General features: G+C 35.7%; 1 protein-coding gene across 3 annotated transcripts in view; it reads left to right on the forward strand.

Moving 5' to 3' along the window:
* The window catches only part of NCAM2 (neural cell adhesion molecule 2), a 295,266-nt gene that overhangs the window by 161,013 nt on the left and 108,605 nt on the right, over positions 1-25,648 (forward strand). For all 3 annotated transcript variants that reach the window (XR_011739702.1, XM_065843953.2, XM_071810071.1), the window contains exons 5-8: positions 1,263-1,400; positions 4,514-4,631; positions 11,149-11,309; positions 21,430-21,575. Coding sequence is in view for 2 of the 3 variants with exons in the window: in XM_065843953.2 (XP_065700025.1) it covers positions 1,263-1,400; positions 4,514-4,631; positions 11,149-11,309; positions 21,430-21,575 (563 nt within the window). In the remaining variant the exon portion in view is untranslated. The remainder of the gene's footprint in view (positions 1-1,262; positions 1,401-4,513; positions 4,632-11,148; positions 11,310-21,429; positions 21,576-25,648) is intronic.

Raw genomic sequence — 25,648 nt, forward strand, 5'->3', positions numbered from 1 at the left:
AAGAGAGTTGAATGGTGAAACACAAAGACAAAATTAAAACAACGCCTGCCCTATCTGTTTTGCCAGGCTCATCTTCATTTGTTTATTGCTGACTCCTCTGCCCCCCTCACCCCAAGCACTGCAGCAGGATGAAGTATGGGGGTTGTGGTCAGTCCCTAACAGCACCAGTATGGGTCCTTCCCATGAGCTGCAGTTGTTCAGGATAAACTTGCTTCAGAATGGGGTCTTCTGTGGACTGGAATGTGGATGTCTGCTCCACTGTGCTTTCTCCTGGGGCTGGAGGAGGATGTCTGCTCCAGTGCCTGGAGCACCTCCTCCCTTTCTGCCTTTTCTCATCTTGGTGCTCGTAGGGCTGTTTCTCTCATGTTTTTCTCATTCGTCTCTTTCACAGTTGCTGCACAGCGTTTTTTGCCCTTTTTTTGTATGCAAGTTTTACCAGAGGTACCACCACCTTGACTGCAGGGCTCAGCAATGCCCAGTTTGGCGGGAGCTGGCTGGAGACAACCATGTCTGGCATGGGACAGCCCTGGCCTCTCCTCACAGAGGTTGCCCTAAATCCCCCTGTTACCACTCTTGTGGATTATAATTTTGCTGCTCCATGTGCAGGACAGTGTATGCACAGTTGTTCAGGAACTGGTTTTTTTTCAGTGAACTTAAGCTACTCAAAAGGTTTATTGGATTTCAGTTTATGCTAGACTACACAGAAGGTGGAGTGTTTTGTTGGATAATGTCTTCATACTAATTTCTGTGAAGTGTTAGATAAAGGTGAGATACATCATTGGCTGAGTAATAGTGAATGAGCAAAGGAACAGGAGGAGGGAAGGAGAGCAGGCAACCTGAGAAATTATGAAGCACAATGCCGTAAAATGGACACAAATACAGTTGGTTCTACTAGATAGAGAAGGCAGAAGCATTTTCTTATTTTGCTAAAATTGCTTGATTTATCTTTTTTTTCTATCTCCTTAATAGTTTTTATATTTTGTGTAGGTGTTCATGAATATTCCGTTAATTTTGCAGTAATTTATAAATTTAACTTACATTTGATGACTCTTCAGAGTAAGTAGGAAGTTATGGATGGAAAATCCAGATTGAATTTTAGGAAATAGCAGTATTTTTTCTGTTAGGGGAAAAAAATAAGTCTTGACTGACATTCGACTCCAAAATTGACAAGTGTTTTGTCAGTGAGCGTTCTGTGTTCTTTGAATGTTCCTCTTACTGTCTTGATTTACTAATACAACTTAATCTCTTACTTGCCTTTCTAGGTCGATTTGCAGTATTAGCAAACAATAATCTCCAAATTCTTAACATCAATAAAAGTGATGAAGGAGTATACAGATGTGAAGGAAGAGTAGAAGCCAGAGGAGAAATTGACTTTCGAGATATAATTGTTATTGTGAATGGTAAGGAGCAAAAGTGTTTTAATTGACTTCTTGCTTTACTTGATTATCATAGCCTATTTTAATATATCAGCTACTATAAAATAATGATTAAACGGGTTAATATAGTTGTCATGGCTGTTAAGTATTGTTTTCCTATAAATGTAATTGCTTAACATTTTTTTAAAATCTTCTATACTGTGTAAATAGAATTAATTGCTTTTCTTAATATCAGTGCATATGAGTATGTAAAAGCTAAATTATTGTTTTTAATCATTCATGGAACATTAACAATTGCTGCAAGACTAGAATTTTAGGTTATAATGTATAGTAGTTCATTTCACCCTGTATTTTTCAATGTTTTGTCATTTACTGTTGAAAAACACACTTGATTTTTCATAGTTATTCACCTTCACTGCATTGAATGTATTTTGTTAACTGTCTCAAAAGTCACAGGTACAGTTTATTAAGATTTATTAAAATTAAAAGTAGTACTTACGGATTTTTAACATTTTATCTTTATGAAGAGTAGAATATATAACAAGTTATCCGAAAACTGGCATTATACATTTTATCAGTTAAAAATAAACGTCTAAGAAGGAATATTAATGGATTAAGATGGAACATTTAGCTCAACCTCTTTCTTAAATTCAGGTTTGACCTGTTGAAAAATAAATCTCTCTTCATATATTGTCCAGAAAGGACACAGTTGCTAAAGGGCATTTTTTATCTGTGCATTCTGTTTAATGTCAGTTTTTCAATGAAACTGCTTCCATCGTGCTTATTAGATTCTGAGTTTTAAATGCTTTGTCCTCGACTGGTGCTTTTCAGCAAACCTCAGTTTACAGAAGTAATTATGTAAGTTGAATTCTCAGTTAATTTAAGGAGAAAAAGTAGCTTCCAACATAGATATTATTTAATTAATATAGTCAAGCAGCAGTCTTTGAAGCAGAATCCTTTAGATATTATATAGACAGCGGCAAGCAAATCGGAGATTATTGTGATAGAATGTAACAGTATGTCACCTATGCACAGTGAAGACCTCCAAGAAATTGCTTTCTTCTCTATATGTTGTGGTGCTTGGTTACCTTCACTCCTGGTCATGTACAGTTCTGCCATTTAGGTTCATGTGTATGAACCTACATTCTGAACACCTTTCACCTCTATCTGATATTTCTGAGGCTGAGCTGAGAGCGAGCCTGTATTTAACCTAAAATGTCAGATTGCAAACTGTGATTGGCCTTTACATGTTTTATTGGTGAATTATATACACAAATTTGATTCTTCACTTTAAGTTTTTGGCTTTTTGTTTGTTTTGTAGTTGTTGTTGGTTTTTGTTTGTTGGTTTGTTTTGTTGTTGTTTGTTTGGAATTTTTTTCTTATTTTTAGTGGAGTAGTGAGTAGAATTAATTTCTAATAAATTTCTTACATTAAAAAAGAAATGTTTTGTAATCGTTACATAAATTTAAAATAGTCTAGTCTTGCGGTTAAATAAATAGCTACACATAAATGAAAAAAAAAATTGTTTTCACTTAAATGTGACTGGATTTTACCATTTTGCCTTAAGATTGAAAGGTGAGAGTCTTGCCAAGTATAGCTTCATTTGACTTTTAATCTTCTAGGTTCACACTTTATCTTAGTTCCATCCTACATACATACAAGAGCAGAACCAAAGATAGACAGGTCTCTTCCCAGAAAGTATGATGAGAAAATAAAATTTGACTTCTGAAATGAAAAATAATGTTTCATTACATTGTCATTGCAGTATTTCATGGAAGACTGAAGTGCTTAAGTAATGTGCTGAATAGAGTAATATTCCTGTAGTTTAGTTGTGAGCTACTGCTCACAAAGAATTGTTTCATCCTCTCATGTTACTGAGTGTATTTTCAGTTCTAGATATTAGAATGCACTACAATATGTCTAAAATGTGTATAGTGTTTTCTGAGTTACATTTTTTCATGGAAGATGTTGCACAACATAAGGGGTTTTTATGCTGAGTAATGACCCATGCAATTTCAGATGGGAAAGAAGTGATCTGTGAAGCACCCCCTTAAAAAGTGTGAAAGGTACTTACCTTTATTTATCTTACTTATCTGTGGAAGTGCAATGGGAAGCTAAAGACAGGTTCCTTGGGGTTACCTGTTTCTCCTTCTTATCTCTAGTGAAAGTTAAAAAAAAAAACAAACTCTGATTCGCTCTGATGATAGGATGTTCTTGCTAGCGGAGACCTATATTTTGTGAAGCTCTGATTTTTTCTTCTTTTACCTCTTGCTTTCCCCGACATTCCTTCATTTCCACATATCTTCTTTCAATCTGCTGAGATTATTTTTATTTGTTTATTTGCTTGACAGTTAATGGAAACAGGCTTAGCACAGCTGTCTAAAAATTACCATATGAACAGAAATATTGAATATCAACCTCTAAGTTGTTCTGTTTTAATTATTGTTGCCTTTTTTTTTTTTTTTTTTTTTTTTGAGGATCTCTGTGAATTGTTACAATTTTAGGAATAATTAAATCTCATCAAGAGCAGACAAAATTTGTCACTGTCAGAACACACAATTTCCAAAAATAGATTGTATCCATTGGGTACTATCATGTTTCACCTTTTGAAGCTGGCTATACTCCTGTCCAGGAATTAAGTAAAAAGAATTAAATATGCATAATCACGACTACTACATACTAACAACTGTTTTAAAAACACTCTCCGACATCAGTATATAGTTGTATGTCACTTTTATTATTGAAAGAAAGATAAAAGAGAATACAGATACATTTTCATTTGAGATAGTTAAATTAGTGCCAATCTCAACTCAATCATGTCTTATACACTCAGGGTGTAAGTTTAGTCACTTTAAAATGTTCTGTAGAGAAAACTGAAGAACTACTGAAAAAGACTTCTAAAAATTTATTCTAGTAAAAAATAAATAAAAGTCTTGATAATACTAAAAATCGTGTGTTTAGGAAAAGTAAAGAAATACTAATAACAGTGATTCCTATTGAGTCTTGATCCTTAAGTGTAACCATAATTCCAATTAACAAGGATCCTATCCTGTGCTTTCAGTTTCTCTGGAAACAGATAGTCATTTATTTCTCATTTTTGTTTTTTCATTAATAGGGCTTAATGTCTTATTTTTCAGTTCCTCCTGTAATTACTCTGCCACAGAAATCCTTTAATGCCACTGCAGATCGAGGAGAGGCCGTAACTTTATTCTGCAGAGCTGCTGGATCACCTCCACCTGAAATCAGTTGGTATAGGTAAGTTCAGCTGAGGTCTTCACATCAAATCACATTGTTCTAATGTGTCATGATTTTCTATCACAGTCCATTAATCTGTGCAACCTTGAGTTCTTTATTGAATTATAAGAGCATTTGCTGTCCATTTGTGTTCTAAATTCTGAAGCTAGTTTCAGCATTAATAAGTGAATGAACTCACACAGATTCAATTGCCCTCAGGTTACCAGCAGGTGAGATAAATGTAAAAAGTAACTAATGTACCATATTGACATGATTTCTTCATATCTGAGGGGAAGCAAAGCTGAAGCAATGAGTCTGTATCTCAAAAACAATAAAAACAAAAAATCTCACAATTTTTGCACATAAATGTATTAGGTAAAAACATATGCACTTACGTAAAAATAAGTATCCAATATAGATCAGCAGTACTAATAACAAAAATAACATTTTCTCCATTTGTAAAAACAGTTTCTAACCCTAACTCAATGAGATTCAATTTCAATGAGATTCAGAAAGTGGTATGACTTCAGACACCCCTAGGATATGGAAATGTTTCACAGAATAATTTTCAAGTGTATTTTATGTCATTTTAAAATGGTAATATGTTTTAAAAATGAAACTGCTTTTGAAGTTCATGTGTGTTTTTTGATTATACCAATGACATGAACATAGTATAGCCATGTCTTTTGGGAACACTTAGCATATAACATTGTTAGAATTGAAAGAATATACAGTGTGTAGATATGTAAATTTTTACAAAAGTTGTGCATGAGTCCTGGGATATAAGGTATCTCAGACTCCTCATACCAGTGCACATTTCTATTTTAGACCTGAATATTTTTCATCTACATATATTATTTCAGGTGAATTAAAGGTCACTGCATTTTTTAAATGGACGTAGAAGGTATTGCCATCAATTCTTAATCTCATTTGAAATATTTGAAGAATATTAGATTTACTTTAAATGTTAGATTCCTTTGACTGGCACCTTTATATTAACATGCCGTAAGTCAAATGTGGATTTAAATTTCTCTCTCATGCAATTTGAATCTCAGGAGTTGTAAATAAATAGAATGCAAAGTTAATTCCTTAATGTGCCCTAGAGTTCAAAATTTAGTGAAGAGAAGGAAAAACAAAATATGCAGAGCCCAAATTAAAGAATTGATACTGAATTCAAACTAAGGTTTAATATTCTGATTATTAATGTCTTTGAAGTATTTGTTTACAATAGATGTCTTATCTGGCCAAAATTCTTGAGAGTTGCCTGGAATCTGGTATCCTAAATAGCCTTGATATGAGACAACCAACATTAATGTTTTATATTGTTAAGAAAGAACACATAAATTTCCACAATTTGTGGATATCTCTGTTTACAGTTGTGGGTTTTTTCAATATTTTATAACTATTACAATACATCCACAGGCTAAGTGGCTCAAAGAGAAATGTCTGTCTACCAATCAGAGCCTACTGAAAGATTTTCTATCGGTTTGCCACCCCTGAAGCAACTGATTTTTTTAAATCATTCATGAAAAATCTTTTTAGAGATTTTACAAAAGCTTCACAGGCTTGTGTACCATATACTGGATCCTAAATTAGGAAGCTTCTGTTCTGTTCCTATTTCAGATATAGGAATTCCTCTCATAGTGAGAAATATTGGCTTATGTGCCTCCCTTTCCTGTTTTTTTTTATTGTTTTTGCTTTTTCTTTTTTTTAATTATGTTTTATTTTGTGCTATTGAGCTATGCATTCTTGGCAGTAGAAAATATTCTTGATATCTAATTTGCTGACAATGAAGGGTTGTAAAGCGGTAAGTGGAAAAGGCCCCTCATCCTTATGACAGTATATTATCGTTGATATGCAAACAGGGAAGAAAGATGAAAGGAGCGAAATTATTTTTTCTGGAGGAAGCAAACTTGATTCTAAATTGTATTCCAGTACTAAATTTCTGCATCAAATTACTATAATCTCTGTCCTGAATCATTCAGGTCCCTTTTCACTCACATATTGGTAGCCAATGAAAAGGATTCACAATCTGCTGATATTTTGTCATATAATCATACAATTATTTTGCTTGGAAGAGACCCTTAAGATCATTGAGTTCAACCATTAACCTAACTCAGGCACTAAACCATGTCCCTAAGAATCTCATCTACACATCTTTTAAACTCTTCCAGGGATGGTTGCTCAACCACTTCCCTGAAAAGCCTGTTCCAGTCCTTCACAGACCTTTCTGTGAATAAATTTTTCCTAAAATCCAATCTGAATCTTCCCTAGCACAATATTTCCTCTCATCCTATCACTTGCCACTTAGGAGAAGTAGCTTCCTCTTCTTCAGGCTAAACAGCCCCAGTTCCCTCAACTGCTTCTCATTAGATTTGTTCTCTGGACCCCTCATCAGCTTTATTCCTCTACTCTGAACAGCCTCCAGCACTTCAATGTCCTTCTTGTAGTGAGAGGCCCAAAACTGAATACAGGATTCGAGTCATGGGCTCACTAGCATTGAGTACAGGGGAATGATCACTTCCCTAGTCCTGCTGGCCACGCTGTTCCTGATACAAGACAGGATGCTGGTGGCCTTTTTGGCCACACTGCTGGCTCATGTTCAGCCAGCTGCTGATCATCCCCCCCAGGTCCTTCTCTGCCAGGCAGCTTTCCAGCCACTCCTCCCCGAGCCTGTAGTGTTGCCTGGGGTTGTTGTGACCCAAGTGCAGGACCCAGCACTTGGCCTTGTTGAACCTCATACAATTGGCCTCAACTCATCCAGCCAGCCAGTCCAGATCCCTCTTTATGGCCTTACTACCCTCCAGCAGATCAACCCTCCCATCCAACTTGGTGTCATCTGCAAACTGGCTGAGGGTGCACTCAACCCCCTCATCCAGATAATTGATAAACGTATTAAATAGAACTGGCCCCAATACTGAGCCCTGAGGAACACAACTCATGACCACCATGGCCGACTGGATTTGACTTGGTTCACCACAAGTCTTTGGGCGTGGCCATCCATCCAGTTCTTTGCCCAGCAAAGAGTATGCCTATCTAGGCTGTAAGCTGCCAGCCTCTCCAGGAGAATGCTATGGGAAATGGTGTCAAAGGCTTTACTGAAGTCTAAGTACACAAAATCCACAGCCTTTTCCTCATCCACTAAGCAGGTCACATTGTCATAGAAGGAGATCAGGTTGGTCAATCAGGACCTGCATTTCATAAACCAATGCCAACTGAGCTGTTGTCCTTGCCCTTGGACTTACTTTGCAGATATGTCAAGATAAAGGACTTTCATTTTCTAGAATATTTTAGTTGTGTTTTTTTTTTTATTTTATTTTTTCTTGAGGAAATAGGCTGTGTGTAAGAAAACTAGATCAAAATAATCCTTCTTGATTTTGTAAAAAAGGTAGAAAGCATTGTTAGTGATAGTAAAGTCTATCAGAACTGATTTATTTAATAGTAATTTGCACATCATCCATTGAGAATTAGAATCTGTTTATTTGAATTAATGGCCAAGGTGTCATATTCCTAATTTCCTGCTATTTAGTGTATTTTTTGATGTTCAAGTTCAAGTTGATATTAATCTCAGGTTTATGTAAGTGTTTCTTTTTTAATAAACAAGTGTAATTACATTTTGAATTTGATTAAGTGTTAATGCTGATTTTGGAAGGATTCTAACCTTTGATTACAGCAAGTTATGGGAATCATGTATTCAGTTTTATTCCCAGCTGTACCATTTGTCTCTGTGAGTTCAGTCATTTTATTTAATTTTCCTCAGGTTAACCATTTGTAAAACGGGCACATGTAATAAAGTGACTTATTTTATGAATACAGAACTACCCTAAGGAAAAAAAGTCTAGAGAGAGACAAACTAATATAACAAAGAATAGCGTTTCCTTGTAAAACATTCAAAAGTGTATTTAGCCTTCTGGAGAGCTGTGGAAAAGCTCTGATAAAAAGGGTTGGAATGATTTCTCTTCCACTATGCTGGAAAATTTTTGTTATGCTGCATAGAAAGTACATCCTTATATATTGAGATGGTTCATCAAGATTAAGAACCTGTTTTATAAACAGTTATGTGTTCTCATGTCTTTATTGCCTTTTAAAATATGCTCTGAGACCAGTTCTTTTGCAAGGCCTGTATAATTTGTTTCCATCGTTGTGTAGTCTTACCTTCCTAACAATCCACTTATATTTGAGTAAGATAAAAAAGAAATTATCTTTATTCTCTTTTGTCTTGTTTCCTTTTTGGTTTCCAATGAACTGACTTAACAGGTCACCTTCAGGTAGGGCATGAAACATGGCTATATTCTTAAAATCAAATGACGGTACTATTGAGGTGGCACATATGTCCCTCTGTGTTGACTGTAAAAAAGATGTTGGGTGAGACAGAAGATTCAAGCTTTAAACTCTCTAGGACAGTGTATAAAGTGGCAAAGCTTATTATTTATGTTGACACTATTCATTTCCATGTGCTGAAAATGTTTAAGATTTTGTCAAATTAAAATGGAGGCATCTGAACTAATGTGTCACTCTTTCTCAAAAAATGCTTTAGTTCGCTTACCAGTTTTTCAGTTTGAAATACCTAGTCAAGAAGAAAGGTCAGCAAGATTTAGTTGCTTCTCTATTTAATACGCATATATACTTTGTTTATATTTCATGGACTGAATCTAATTCTTTCACCACTTAACTGATATCTCTATTGAAGCTGTTATTACTTAGTATAGAGTATAATCAGCAGAGAATCAAAACACTAATAGAATTAAATTAGCTGGGACAGAAAAATAAAGATCCAAATGTACAGGTCATGAACTGGAAATCTTTACTCATGTGAATAGTCCTACTGAAAATGTGATGATTATTTACATCTGTGGTGATAGTTTAAACTAGTAAAGTTCAGCTGGGTCGATCCCTTTGTCTTTACTGCAGGGCTTAGAATTATTTGCTGTTAATGTTTTATTCATGTTTTTCTGTTCCCAGTTATTGGCATCAATCTGAATCTCCCTTGTTCACTAGAAGGTCCAGGAAAATGCTCATAATGTCATTTCTGCTTAGAAATTGTCATGGATATAGATGATGTTTTTGATAACAGTTACTTGGAAACTTCTTCTGACCTGAAGTATAGACTTTTGACTCTTAAGATAAATAACTCGATTTTTTTGTGAAACCACCTATGTTGAAAATTAGGCCTTTCCTCTTCTGCAAAACAATTTCTATCATTTGCTTTGGAAAACAAATAAAAAAGTATCACAATAATATCTTGAAGTGGACTAGAGCTATTAACAAAAATGTTACTAAAATGCAAGCCTTATAGACACCAGTGGAATTCTATTAATGTATATAATGTTCCCAAGATAGAAGCAGTTTTTTCACTTTTTAGGGGAAATATTATTTTAGAAAATATGAAGTATATGTAGATATCAGGATTATCTGAGCAGAAAGAAAGTAAAAATCCTTGTTGCTCAAATCCTGAAGTAAAATTAAATGTCCTAAACTAGCCATATAGAATAGAATAGACTAGACTAGACTAGACTAGACTAGACTAGACTAGAATATTTCAGTTATGCATATTAGTTTCATTTTGCAAATAGTTTGTTTTCAAGAAGTTGACATTGTCAGCAGGATAATCAGTGCTTATGAAAATCAGGTAAGTTTAATGTCGGTGCTTATGAGAAAGGACTGTTGATTCAGTAGAAATAAGATCAAACAAAGCCTTCTGCAAACAAGGCAAAATGAGAATAATAAATTAAAAAAGAAGCTATACTTGCACTTTGAAAAAAGAAGCTGTTTTGAATAACTGTGTGTATGCCAAGGTGCTCAAATGGACCGATCAAGCCCTGATCAGCCCTCAGAATCGTTCACATGTTTTATTATTTCTGTGCCATCTGGTCAGAACTCATTCTAACATCTGGAGACATGACTGCTTACTAAGTTGTGGCTAGCCAACAACAACTGAGAGTCAATAATTCAGAAGGCTTTTTAATGTGCCAATAGGCTCTGAAGCCATTGAAAATATTTTTTTTTTTTTTTGGAAACCACTGCATTGTTTCTAATGTGAACTGCAACAAAAGTTACACTTTGAAAATATACTTTTAAATGTTTCCCACATACAAGTATGTAGGACTGATTTCCTTCTGTCCTTCCTTGAGTGTAAGCCATCTGTTAATGACTTCTATTCACATGCATTTTTGTGACATTAAGTCAATATTGAACATCTAAGAATAAAGATATTATAGTATTTTAAATATGCATATATTCTAGAACCTGGAAATAAAATTGTGAAATGCAGTTCAGAATGCTTTGTTCATGTACAGATTGTTCGTATTCTTATGAAAAAAACACTGTGATCCTGTAGAACAGTTTTAGTTGTGCTAAAATCATCTCCCTTCTACACATACTGCCAGTTTATGCTGCATGAGTTAATGTATTTTTGAGGCTAGCATAATAGCAACCTCTTGCCTCAGAGATTATTTTCAACATATTGATGCACCCATAACACATTTTTTCAGTCTTTGGAACCTACTGGTTGACTTATACATACATTTTATTTTTTCAGGAATGGTAAACTTATTGAAGAAAATGAAAAATATATGCTAAGAGGAAGCAATACAGAACTAACAATAAGAGATATAAGAAATATTGATGCAGGTCCTTATATCTGTAATGCTAAAAACAAAGCAGGAAATGATAAAAAACAGACATTCCTTCAAGTTTTTGGTAAGTACTGTATAGTGTGTTCCATCTTTCCTTTTTAAATATAAACAGTAGAGGACTGAGTTAATAATTCACAATTTTCAGTGTAACTGTATTGCTGCAAGGCATCTACTGATGCAGCAAACTTCTCTCTGTATAATTTCACAGCTCTTCCCCCCCTGTTGGCTACTTTAGCCTTTACATCTGACTTTAATTTTGTAAAGACTATCTTTGGCATTTGCTTTTCTACTATCCAGATACAGTACAATAGTGTGTTAAATTGTTAATTCGCTCGGGCTTTCCTTTAAAAGTTGGCTGCTTTCAAGAAAAACAAGAGGAGAGAAAAAAGGGGAAATTCTGAAAGCAGAAAAAACAGGTTATTTGAACAACTAAGCAGGGTAGGGATTTTGGTTTTGTTTGGGTTTTTTTTTGTGGTTTGTTGTTGTTGTGTTGTTGTTGTTGTTTTATAACAAGAAGACACCATACAGCGGTGTTCCTGATTTTTAATTTGTTTCCCTTGGTTTTTATTGCAGATGTAGTCACAAAAATATTGTCTGATCTGAGTTTCAAAGGATAAAAATAATAACATGAAAACTTATTTCTGTTTTTATGCTCTATCACCCAATCTGTGTTTGTGATTCTGTCCTTTACACAGAACTGATCATTTCTTTGAAGTTTTGTGTAGCTATGACCTAGTGAGAGCAGGCATCTGTGAGAACACAGAGAACTTTCCTCACAATCATTGTGCAGGATCAATGCTGTAGCTTAGTTATTAAAAATTTACAAAAAAAAAAAAAAAGTATTGGGTTTTTTTTACATTAACTATAGCTTGTAGTAGAAAAAACATTTTTATTTGAACAGCTAAAGCACATACTTAAAACCATGGGAAAATAAATTCTAAGTCCCGCTTAAAACTAATACTAATTTATACTAAGTGAAACAGTTTTATTAGGAGAGGCTAATATGGTAACTTGCACTGGAAGAGCTAAACTGTTGGAGTGGAAAATGCTGTGCTTTGGGATCTGGGAGCCTGAGGCTGAAGCCTGAAGTGAATAGGATATCTGTATCTGTGTGTCTTCCACTGCCTTTTCTGTTTGGGAAACTCTTCATAGCCCTCCATGCTGTGCTGTCTCCAGTGCTCCTTACTCCAGATGGGTTGCCTAACCATTGGACTACTTTGTTTTTCTGAGGTACTTGAAAGTTACTCTATAACTTTTCAAAGGATAGAAGGTGAAATACCATATTAAATTTAATCCCAGCCTCAAGAGCTAGAACATCTTGAAGAATTTTGTGGAGAAACCAAAACATTTTATTCAATCATATTTCCAAAATTGAAGGGGGAAAAAAAAAAGTAATAGAAATAACTTGATAATTTTAATTTAAGTTTAGGGAAGTTTCAGAAAGGAATTTTGCATGTTACCTAAGTAATTTTAAGAACATTTTAGTGCAAAGAATAGGGAAAGGGAGAAACCTGTATAGGTTCTTCAGTGTTTTATAAACCACTATTCTGGGGACTCTCGAGAAAGTTAAATCCAAATAATGTAATTGATGCTATGAGCTTGTTTAATCCATTTTGAACCTAAACATACTTTTTGCTTCTATGACATCCTAAAGTGCTGAATTCCTTAAATATTCATTTCCTGCATTAAAAATTATTTCTTATGTTTAAATTTGGAGCCTTTTCATAGCTTTGGCTCATAATTCTCATTTTAAGATAAAAAGTGAAGAATAATTCCATATGCTCTTTACATCAAACGTAGCTTTCTATCTCACTAGTTCATTTATCTTCTAAGCTGCAAGTTTCCTGTCTATTTAGTTTCTCCTACTGTGGAAACCATAGTGAATCTCTGAACCATGCATTCCTGTACCACTGCAGTTACAATCCCCTGTTTGTGAAATGGGAAGGCTAGAATCACAGAGTCATGGAATTGTTTAGGTTGGAAGGGACCTTCAAAGGTCATCTAATCCAACTGCCCTGCAATGAACAGGGACATCTGCAACTAGATCAGGTTGCTCAGAGCCCCATCCAACTTGGCCTTGATTGTCACCAGGAATGGGGCATCTATCTCCTCACTGGGCAACCTGTGCCAGTGTTTCACCTCCCTCATTGTAAAAAATTTCTTCCTCATTTCTAGCATGAATATCCCCTCCTTGAGTTTAAAACCATTACCTCTTGTCCTATTGCAACAGGCCCTGCTAAAAAATCTGTCCCCATCTTTCTTATAGGTCTCTTAAAGTAATTAAGCAATAAGATCTTCTTGGAGCCTTCTCTTCCTCCAGGCTGAACAACCCCAACTCTTAGCCTGTCCTCATAGGAGAGTTGTCCCAGCCCTCTGATCATCTTTGTTGCTCTCCTCCAGACTTTCTTCAACAGTTTCATGTTTTTCCTGTACTGAGGGCTCAAGAGCTGAATGCAGTACTCCAGGTGGGGTCTAAATGGTGGGCAGGATTCATGTCAGGGGGCGCAACCCACCTGTGCAGCAGCACAGGGCCGTTTCTGCTTGGATCTTGGTGCTGTCCCTCACATGCTCTCTGTCTCTCCCTGAGTACTGAACCGGTGTTTCCATAGAACTGTCTGCAGTGTCTCCAAGGTCTTTCTCCTGAGCAGTTATAGCTAATTTAGAGCACATCAGTGAGGATGTATATTTAGAATTATTTTTCCTGTGTGCTTTCCTATTGGATATATTTAAATTAGATTATGATAGTCTGTGTGCTGTTAGTTTGACCTTAGGGAATAGTGTCATGAATGAAACCTCTTACCTTCTTTGTAATCTCTAAAACTAGTGTGATTTTAGGCTAATACTGCCTTTAAAAAGTTCACCTCTACTTGAACTCTGTAAATGTGGAGCGGAGTCCTATTTTCTCCTACAAAGGGCTTTACTTTTTCTTTTGTTTCTTTCACACAGGTTAAACTCTCAGTCATATAAAGAGCCAACAACTTCTTATAATTTTCATCCTCTTAATTCAGAAAACTGCAACCTGAAAATGGCAAGGCAGATGACTGACTATCATAGCGAAATAGTACACAAACAGCCAGTTTGTGTTAAAATGACCTGTTAAACTACATTATTCTTTCCCACCCCATTACCTTGCTTGTCTTGCCTACCTGCTACCTTTAATTTTAATTTATAGTGCAAACTCCTTGGGGCAATGACTGTTGTTTCTACTGCAACAAGATTCTGGCAGAGTTGAAACTTGTAATAAAGTAATGTAATAAAAATAACAGTAACATTGTAACATTCAGCATTTAAAATTTCTAGTATTCTGGACTTTTGAATGGACATGCTCATCTTGGTGCCATCTAACACCTTCATATATTTCATTTCCATCCATGACCTAGGTTTTTTTGTTCAACATGTTTTTGTTTTCCAGTATCAGTGTTAAAAAAGCTATTTTGTCCTCATACCAAATTCTTACTCTGACAGTTTTTCCGGAACCCTAACACATGTATGGAAAGCTATATGCACACACCCTGCTCTACCCGATTCTCCGTCTTTATTAGTGCATTTTGTCTGTTCTACCAATTAAGACTTAGAAGAGTAAATAAAACCATTTCCCTCGAGTGATTTCTTACTGATCATGATTTGGTAATCTCTGTCATTCTGTTATCTGTTATGGTTCTCTCTGTGTCATTATCTTTTACTATTTAAAAGATCTCATCCATATTAATCCTTAGGACTTGTGCTAAGCTTTTTGTTATTAATTCATTTATGTTTAGTCCTTCTGAATGGCTTGAGGCTGTGTTTTTCCCTGAATTTTTAAAATATATTTTCAGTATTTGTCTCTGCTTGGTAACTTTTTGTACCTCTTTTATTCATATTGTTCAGTTTCATTGTTTTCTTATATTTATTTTGTGACGCAATTAGCCCTATGCATATATGTGTATGTTTAGATACATGTGAATAAGCGTCTTGAATTGTGAAATAAATTTTACAGCTGTGTGCAGCCCAACAAAAATTTCCAAAATAACATAAAAACAAGCAGCGATTTAAAAGGAGTCAAGAAAATTGAACCCCTTAAAACCTTCCTACACCACCTCATTTTCTGAGCTAAGCATCTATTTCTTCATCATTACTTCTCCAGACTGATCGCAGTGGTGTTCATCTGCTTTCTAATAATAAAAACTCCAGCCAAGCTAAAGGAAACGAAATTAGCTTTAATTAAAGGCATATTCATGTTTTATAAGAATAGTGCTTATAGTCTGAAGGTGGTTTTTGTATCTTCATTTTGTTTGTTCTTTAGTTGCTCAATTCCACTCCTTAATCACTCAAGTGCTTGGTTCAGCCATTCTATGAAAATCTCAATTGTTTATGTATCAACAAGTTTTCTCTCTTCTGTACATATGCCATAAAAAGAGAAATTTCTGTGTCTATAAATTTATATTTTTAGAAAGAGAAGCATTTTTTCTTTAATCAGAATTGCTAAAAAAATGGGAAGGAGTTCTAGCATATGTTAATTCAAAATTCCCTAGGGCTGGTTTACCTACATGATCAACAAGAGTGTAGTCTGAGCTTATAAAAAATATTTCTTTGGTGTTTCAGTAGTTTCTGACAATTGATTTCATGAAAGAATTTCATGTAAGAGAATTCTCCTGTCTTATCCCCCTCAGATGTGTGCCAAATGTTAAAATTCAAAAGATCTAGGTTAATCTAGGCCCTCAAAAGCCATGCATCATGAAACCAAAGAGGCTGCAGTGAATCTATAATGAAATTGAGGTGAGATGCTACCTAAATTTTTTCCGTTATTTTCAGGCTAAATGACTGTGCATTCCTTTTCTATTTGTAGTGCCTGGAGCACACCTAGTTGATTTTCCTTTGAGATTAATAACTAAATCATGCTTTGGTTATTTTTCTGTGGTGGTTTGGTTTTTGTTTGTTTTGTTTGTGTTTGGTTTATTTGTTGTTTTGGTTTGGTGTTTTTTTGTGGTTTGGTACTTTGGTTTTTGGTTGGTTGGTTCGGTTTGTTTTTTTAAGATGCTATTCAAAACATTTATGGAAACTCCTTATTTAAAATCACTGATATATCTAGAAAGAGAATCCCATGGATCTGCGTGTGAAACTATCTGTTCATTCCAGATATTATCAAGGGTACCAACTGCAGCTTCACGAAGTGCAATTCATCGGTTAAAGATGGTAGTGTCGAAAGTTCATGCATTTTCTATATTACTTCTTCCCTTTTACCTCTTTAACTGTTTGGAAAACCTCTACTTTTTATCATTAAAATGATGCAATCTATGAAGGCAGCGATGCCAGTTCTCTCAGAAGATGAGTCTCAAATCCCTTTGAGTGTGAAGTAGTTATATCATTTTAACATGGACGAAGACTTAGGTGTATCATGTGCTAAATCAAGTCAACACTTCATATTGCTGTGTGCACGAATCCTTATTCTGGCAGGAATCAGTTTCTTAGATATTTCCTTGTTGGACCCTTGCTTGTTAATTAAATTCAAACTGAACTAGCGGTTTCCAGGAAGACACAGTTGCAATTTTGCCACGTGATACCAGTGTGTCTGTGCAGGAAGATAGCATAAGAATATGATTCCTTGTGTCACATTGATCAATAGATCCTATCAGGCAGTGATACAGACATATACTAAGCCTCTCACCAGTAAATCCAGCTTTGTCTTAATAACAAGCTGTTTAAACCAGTTCTTTTCATGAGATATAATCAGGAATATCTCAAGCTTTATATATTTGCTGCTTCCCAAGTCTGAAGAACTTCTTTTGTCAAAGATAAGGGTCAAACTCTGTGAATTCAATAAATTGTGTACCATTTTGTAAGCAACCAGTAACAAATCTAGAACCTCAGATTGCCATCAATGTTGTTCTTAAGCTTTTGGGGGAGACTGCAAGATACACAGCAATGAGCTTAAACTTTCTGTGAAAAAGGTATTGCCCTTGTCTGAGACAAATCCAGAAGAGACCAAGGAAGGAATCTGAAAGAAACTGTATATTGAGCAAGTGTTTGAGAACTTAACACCAACCTTCTCTGCTCAGAGAGCAAACTTTCCAACCAGCAAATGTTATATCTTTATTTGGCATCTCTTTATTTTGGTTATCTCTTTATTTATTTATCTGTTAATATTTCAAAAATGCATGCCTATTAATGAGCAGGTCGTTTTCCTTCCAAATAAAATGTTTTTAATGAATCATAAACATAACTCCCTTCTATATTCAAGCCTTCTTTCAGTCGGGTCATTCGGTTTACAATTTTTAAGTACATTATAATATCAATATTTTGATATTTTTGACTGAAGAAAACAGCAGAGACCTGGAAGGTTCCTGGTTTGACATTCCAAGACACTATATTTTCATTTGTTTCATATTTCCTGGAGCCAGACAAGCAAATGCCAGTTTAGTTTCAGACTGACTTTGCCAATTTAGAAGGAACAGTTAAGGAACTGAGGGAAGGGGAAGGGAGGGGGAAAACTGTTTTGATATTTCAGTGAATACTTGTGTGGTGGGTTGACCCTGGCTAGGTATCAAGTGCCAATCAAAGCCACTCTATCACTCCTCTCCTCAGCTGGGCAGGAGAGAGAAAATCTTATTAAAGTCTTGTAGGTCAAGATAAGAACAGGGAGATCACTGAGCAATTACCATCATGGGCAAACTAGACTCAACTTGGGGAAATTAGTTTAATTTAGTACCAATGAAAATCAGCGCAGGATAATGAGAAAATAAAACCCAAATCTTAAAACACCTTCCCCACACCCCTCCCATCTTTATGGGTTCAGCTTCACTCCTGATTTTCTCTACCTCCTCCTCCTTCTAGCAGTGTAGGAGGATGTGGAATGCGGGTTGCAGTCAGTTCATCACACATCTCTGCTGCTTATTCCTCCTGAGGGGGACGATTCCTCACACTATTCCCCTTCTCCAGCATGGATTCCCCCCATGGGGGACAGTCCTTCACAAATTTCTCCAACATGAGTCCTTCCTACCGTCTGCAGTTCTTCAAGAACTGCTCCAGTGCGGGTCCCTTCTACAGGGTGGAGTCTTTCAGGAGCAGACTTCTCTAGTGTGGGTCCTCCACAGGATCGCAAGTCCTGCCAGCAAACCTGCTTCTGCATGGGCTCCTCTCTCCATGGAACCACAGCTCCTGCCAGGAGCCTGCTCCAGCATAGGCTTCCCATGGGATCACAGCTTCCTTTGGGTACATCCACCTGCTCCAGCATGGGGTCTTCCATGGGCTGCAGAGGGACAGCCTTCTTCCTCACCGGTGTCTGCAACATGGGTTGCAGAGGAATCTCTGCTCCAGTACCTGAAGCACCTTCTCCCCATCCTTCTTCACTGACCTTGGTGTCTGCAGAGTTCTTTCTCTCACATATCCTCACTCCTCTCTCTTCGACTGCTGTTGCACAGCAGTTTTTTTCCCCTTCTTAAACATGCTGTCCCAAAGGCACTCCCACTATCACTGATAGGCTCAGCTTTGGCCTGTGGCAAGTCCTTCTCATAGCCAGCTGGAATTGATGCTGTCAGCCATGGGGGAAGCTTCTAGAAGCTTGTCACAGAAACTACCCCCGCAGCCCTCCTGCTATGAAAACCTTGCTATGAAATGCTCTACAACTAGTCTTGGCAGTCTGAAATAAATATTGCTGTTTACGTGTAAAAAAAAAAAAAAAAAAATTAAAAAAATAAAAAATTCCGATGTCCAGAATGTCATTAAAAAATAGTCAAACAGTATAAAAACTGGTAATCAATAGCAAGTTGTGACTTGCAACCTATGAAAATGAAAAATTAGATAATATCCCTCATTTGAACTCTGTTCTTCCTAGTAATAACTGTCAGTTACATATATTTGATGATTAATCAGTGCTTATTCCTTTAAATGTCAACTGCTCAGGTCTAAAATGTCAAGCTAAAACTTTTTGTCTTGTGATCTGTTGGAGGAAGATCTTAAAGAAATTTAGAAGATAAGTCCAAGATTAAAAATTAAAGATTATTAGTTAAATGTTTTAAAACATGCATAAAGTTGAGAAGATTATATTTTTCAGCATGTCCAGATGGGGAAATCCTCTCGTTCTGATAGAAATAATGTAATTCCAAATTTTGCTGTTTCCTGACATAATATGCATGATGGTTTTAATTTGGGGGATTTTTTTTAATGAATGATATACCTGCCAAATCTTGCTCTTTGTTTCCAGTGATGATCAAAGGAAAGAAAGGAAAGAACAGATTATGTTGTAGTCAGGAGATATGGCTATAGGAAAATATTATCTGAATTACTCAAAATAGAGTGTCTCATAGACACTTGGATGATCCTGAAAGTGAGAATAATAACTGAAGGTATTTTGACATTTCACATGGTTATGTTTTATCTCAAATTTTTTGTAGTTCTTTCAAATGACATCTCTTGTGATATTATTGAAGAAAGTTTCAGCTTTCTCAGCAAAATTGAGTCTCTCCATAATGCTTTTGCTTGCTGCGTTCTACTGCATCCAATAAAGCTCAATCCAGTTGACATTTCAAGAGGGCCTGATCACTCATGGTATTTTCTTTCCGCACACAATGCCACTCATCATAGCTTATATAGAATATATTACAGTAGTGCTTCCTTAAAAGAAAAACTGAGGAACACTACATTGGAAATACATTATTTTCAACAAATGTCCTTATTGTTTACAAAGTCAATGTTAAGAGCTCCCAAAATAAAATTTACTCATGTAAACTTAATTCACTGGGTTTTGTTGTAAACGTATTGAATCATATTCTTATGACATGAGTACATGCTAGGTTTTCCAGTGGGATGAGTGTTTCATTCAGCGTGTAAAGTGGATAGCTCCAGAGAAACTTATTAATGGTAATTTATGAATGAGTATATAGGATCAAAATATTTTTTTATGAAGATACTTGAATGCCATGGAAGAGAGTAACAGTCTTTGCAATTGAGCTCTTGTGTGATGTTGTACAAATGAGCCCTCTAAATAAACATGTTAATGTGTAACCAAAAATTGTATTGTATATGTAAATAACTTGACAGAGTACAGTATAGTTTGAGATTTGTAATTACTATATACTTGTGGCTATAAAATTGAATGATTTGAAGAATGCAAACAATGTCTGGAAATTTTAAATTGTATTTTACCACCTATTTACTCAGTAAGTCAGGATGAATACCTTTGTATCAGAGGACACATCAGTTCTTCGTAGTGTTAATGCCAGTACAATATGTTTGTCATCAGGAGATTATGTTAAATTCAGTAACTGGTGTAAGGAATGTATTTCAGAAGATGAAAGTGCAATAATATTAATAACTGTATCTTTTCCAAATAATCTGTATTTGAATACAAACACAGATTATCATAGAATCAAAGAATGCCTGAGGCAGGAAGGCACCTCTGGAGGCCATCTACAACCAACCCCCTGCTCAGAGCTGGGGTTTCAGGACTATGTCTGGTCAGATTTTGAATATCTTCAAGGGTGGATACTCCATTTAGTCAACCTCTCAGTAACAAAGGTTTTTTGTCATCTTAAATGGAATTTCCTGTGTTTTACCCTCTGCCCATTGCCCCTTTTCCTGTCACTGGACACCACTGAGAAAATTCTGTCTCTTTCTGTCCTCGCCTCTGTCAGATATTTATACACATGGCTAAGATCCCCCAGAGCCTTCTCTACTCGGGGCATGTTGGTGGCTCATGGTCATCTTCTTGTTCACTAGGACCCACCAGGTTTTGTCTGCAGAGCTGCTTTCCAGCCAGGTGGCCCCCAACCTGCGCTGGTGCATGGCATTGTTACTGCACAGGTGGAGGTGGAAACATTGAATCTCTGCTTCGTTCCTGAAGTACCAGAGAGCAGCGAGGTCTAGGTGATCCCTAAGGGACAGCAAGCCAAAAGCAAAGACATGAACTCAACCACCAGGGCAGGGGCCTTGTCCGGCAGGGCCCATCCCATACTACCCCAGCAAGAGAGCAGTCAGCCTGGGTGTCAGCCATGCTGACCTGGGACTCCAGGTCATCAGACATACAGAACTGGTTGAAGTGCAGCTTGAAGTCAAAAAGGTTGATTGCTCTTGTGGTTGGTTATGTAAAAACATTAATCCTATGTAAAAAAACATTACTGTGCTTTTAAAAAAGAAAAAAGAGTGGATTAAAAGATTTTGACATGACATTCTTTGTGCAGGATGAGTAATATAACTTGTATTTTTAACAGTACAGCCTCAAATAATACAACTTAAAAATGAAACCACGTTTGAGAATGGGAAAGCCACCCTCATCTGCGAAGCTGAAGGAGAACCTATCCCAGAGATTACTTGGAAAAGGGCCATTGATGGAATAACTTTCTCTGAAGGTGATAAGGTAAATCAGCCTTAATATCTAAAATATCTAAATATGTGTTGTCTGGCTAATCTTCTTTTCATAAGCAGAAAATTAATTTAGAGATACATTAATTCTAGATTCCTCTGGAACTGGAAGGAATTGCTTCTTTCCAAGGTAATAAGAGGGACGTGGAGATTCTAAATTTTAAATTGAAAGAAAAAAACAAAACAAAACATTTAAACTGCTCAAAGCTAATTCCCCTTACTAGGCCTAAATTTTCAAGCATAGGATTTCATAGTAAGGGTTTAAATTTCATCTTGATCTTAATGGCTGTGCATAGTCCTTCTTGATTATATTTGGACTCTGTCCAGTATTTTTCAAAATGCAATGGAGCTTAAAGAAATCTGAAATAAAAAAATCTGAATACTTTGTACCTCTTTATTTCCCACTTCTGATTTTTCTTCCTATTTTTTCTCTTTTCTTATCTTTTTCCTCACACAGATCAAGTAGTCTATAACTCCAAATTAGGCCCATTTTCACCCTTTTTTTTCCTATTTTCATGTTTACTTACAAAGTAAATTGAGTAGTGTAGGATTACATATGACAATGAAAGTCAGTTACTGAAGGAACAGTGAATGGTGAAAGCAAAAGGGAACAGTGTGATGTCATTCCTAGCCATTTAGATGACAAGCTGTTTCTATAAAACTCTTTTTTATTTTTCCCTTTTTAAAAAAAATATTTTATTTTAGTGTTTGAACAAGTATTTTCTTCTTAATTTCCTTACACAAACAACTTAAATTTGCACTGGTTACGAAGTATGAGATACCGTATTTCTGGCTGGCTAATTCAAAATTTTTACTCCAGATAATCAAATAGTGAAATAGACAGTCTTCTTGCAGATGTTTGTGTATTCATAGCTCTTGCTTAAAAAAAAACAGTTGATAAACCTATACAGCAGTCATGCCAATGAGGAAATCAGATACATAGTAAGTCACTCAGGTTATAGGGAATTGCTTTATATTAAGGAATCATGTACTTCCATTATCAGTGTTCTGAAGGAAAACATCTGGTCAGAGACTCTTATTACCTTTCCTGGAACTGAGGCAGTTTATGTGAGGCTCTGTCTACCATTTTCCTGCTCTGTGATTTCCATTTTGGAGGAACATAACAGTATTTATATAGGATTTTTTCTAATAGTTTTGTATTATAACAAGAGTTTTTCTCCTTATATATTTCAAGTCAAAGGTCAGTTTTCTGACCCACAGACTGCACTTAGTTCAAAGCTTACAAATGTAGCTTTTCACTTGTGTTTGGAATGTTCCTAAAATAACTGTGTTATATCAGAAATTGAAAATGAAAGCAAGTTGCAGAAATAAGCTAAAAAATATTGGTCCAGTTGAAACCTGAAATTTATCCAATAGGACAGTATTACATTCTTAATTCAAACTGCCAATGGTTAAACTATCTAAACATGTTACTGCAGCATTTTTTTTTAACTGTGATTCAACTGAATAATATTGACAACCAATTTAAAACCTGTATTCAGTTTCTACTAGGGTGCTGACATACTGTGTGTGAATGATAAAAAGAATATGCTCATATGGTTTCCTTTTGTTCTTGCCAATGAAATAACTCTATGTGTATTGCTCATGGGAGAGTTTTTGTTGAATGTTGAATAAATGTTCTGTAATGCTCTATATGTTATTTAGCTATAAGATACACTGCTGCATTTGCCTTGTGGTCCTCCAGCTTCAGGGTGCCAAAGTCTTGGCTTGTGCTTTCCTACCAAGTTAGGTGAATAGGGAACAAAACTGGCAGTGATTGAGTCACTGAATAATTGTTGAATAATACAGCAATGTTTTTCACACAGGAAAAGGTAAATTGAAGAAAAAGGAGGGTGAGGAGTGTAGCATAGTCTTAAATTAAAATTATCAATATGTGATAACTTTTGAAGTGATGTTCAATCACTAGACATACTTGCATACATTCGAAAAATATCATCTACATTCAGAGGATTCATCTTTTGAATGTTCTACCAGTTTTAAAGCATTTTTTGGTATAGACTGTACATTTTTAGGTGACAGGTTTTTTTCTGCAGAAGATAGAAGAACTGTTCTAACTATAATATTAAAAAGATCATGATTAAAAAGCACAGAAAGTATTGTTCTTATATTTAATTATCCTTCTATTGCTTTTAGTGTGCAGTTCCTCAGTCATGTTATTCTTGTTCTGCTAAAAAGTAAGCATACTTTGTACAGATAAGGAAGAAGGCTGAATGTGAGATGATTCTTAGCCTACATGGACTCAAAATGTTTTCTTTCCTGATTCTTTAACAAGGACACAGATTATTCTGAATTTTGAAATTATTATGTCCAGTATAATGGAAAACATGCACCAAAGTCATAGATCAAAGAAATAACCACCTAGGCTTAAGGACGATAATGTTAATGAGTAAGAAGTCCATAATTATCTCTTAGGAAAATATAGCTTTCATAAAGGATTTTCAGTACATCAGAAGTATGTATTTGAAAGTTTAAGCCAAGGGAGTTCAAACCAGAAGCAAAGAAGTCTTTTCCTCTCCCCTTTTATCAGTTAGTCTTTGGAAAAATATACCACACACTGTGTGGTCCCTATTTCACTGAGAATTGAAAAAAGGAGTCTTTCCACTTCCTCTGAGCTCTCTTGAAAGTTTAAATGAAAAGTTTTGTAGTAGGTCACATTAGATGACCTCTGTAATCCTTTTATGGCTTTATATCTCCTACGTACATAGGAGTGGGTAAGCCGGAGTAAATGAATGACTATGTGTGACAGAAGGTGTTTGTCTCACCCTTAGAGTTTTGGAAACAGAAATGGAGGTTTAGTCCAAGACAGAGCTTCATCTGCTGTTGCAGTGTCAAGCCAAAACTCCGTGCTTGGTGTATGTGCTCTGCCTCTGTGCTTCTAGTCCTTGATTCCCCAGCACTGCAAATCCTTTCACAGATCTGCCAACCTGGCTGTGCCCCTTTTGGCTGTGATTGGAAATGGCGTGTTCCTGCACACCTCTGTGCACCCAGCAGGCCTGGCCCTTCTCCCAGTAAAAAGAGTGGGCAGGAGAAGAGTTGTTTTTTTGTTGGTTTGTTGTTTGGGTTTTTTTTTGTTTTTTTTTAAGAACAGAAGGAAGGCTAGTGATTGGATTTGATTTGCTGTAATCACTTATAAAATGGATTTTGCACATGCATACACATATCTATAAACATCTCTGAAGACGAACATACCTTGATTCTCAGATACAAAAATGTCATTGATGTCTGTGCATACTGTGCATGCTGCAGAAGTGTGAAAGTGTGAGGACAGAGTTTCATGCTTTACTTTTCTAGTATCTAATTCTAGCAGAAATATGAAAGCTGACCAAGGTTGTTTGTAATTACCATTTCAAGCCCTGTTTTGGAATACAGATTACAATAACAGATGGTACTTGATATGAGATAGTAGCTCCACTGTATGCAGCATGTGTCCAAAGAGACAATCTTTACTGTGAAGAATTTATCATCTCAACATGTAAAATGAATGAAAGAGGTTAGTGCAGTTTTGATAACACCTCACATGTTAACTGGTTCCTGCTCACTGGTTAACTAAAAAAAAGATCATTTGCAGCCTGGGTGTTGGATTTAACATACATATAATGATTCTGTATTTTATATATATTTGATACAGATTCACTAAGTGTCTTTGAAATACCTTACACTATTGTTCTTGTAGCCACAAGTTAAAAAAACCAAAAAACAAAAAAACAACAAACCTGATTGTTAACTTTATAATGAAGATTATCTAGGTAGTTGGGTGTTCCCATGAAATTTCCTATTACATTGTTTCTAAATATAGCAGAGCTGAGACCAACAAATACATTATTTTCCACGTTTTAATTAACTTTATATTGGCATGCAAATCATAACTATTGTGAGTTTTTGGAGTTTATCATAGCTTTCATGACCAGGCAGTAGACAAAGGTAAAAGATTTGGGGTTTGTTTTGTCTTTTCCTTGGAAAAGTAAATTCTGGTGGGTTTTTTGTTTGTTTTTTTGTCTGTTTGTTTGTTTTGTTTTGTTTGTTTGTTTTTTGTTTGGTTTTGTTTTT

Source organism: Patagioenas fasciata, chromosome 1 (assembly GCF_037038585.1).
Source record: "Patagioenas fasciata isolate bPatFas1 chromosome 1, bPatFas1.hap1, whole genome shotgun sequence".
NCBI classification, from domain to species: Eukaryota; Metazoa; Chordata; class Aves; order Columbiformes; family Columbidae; genus Patagioenas; species Patagioenas fasciata.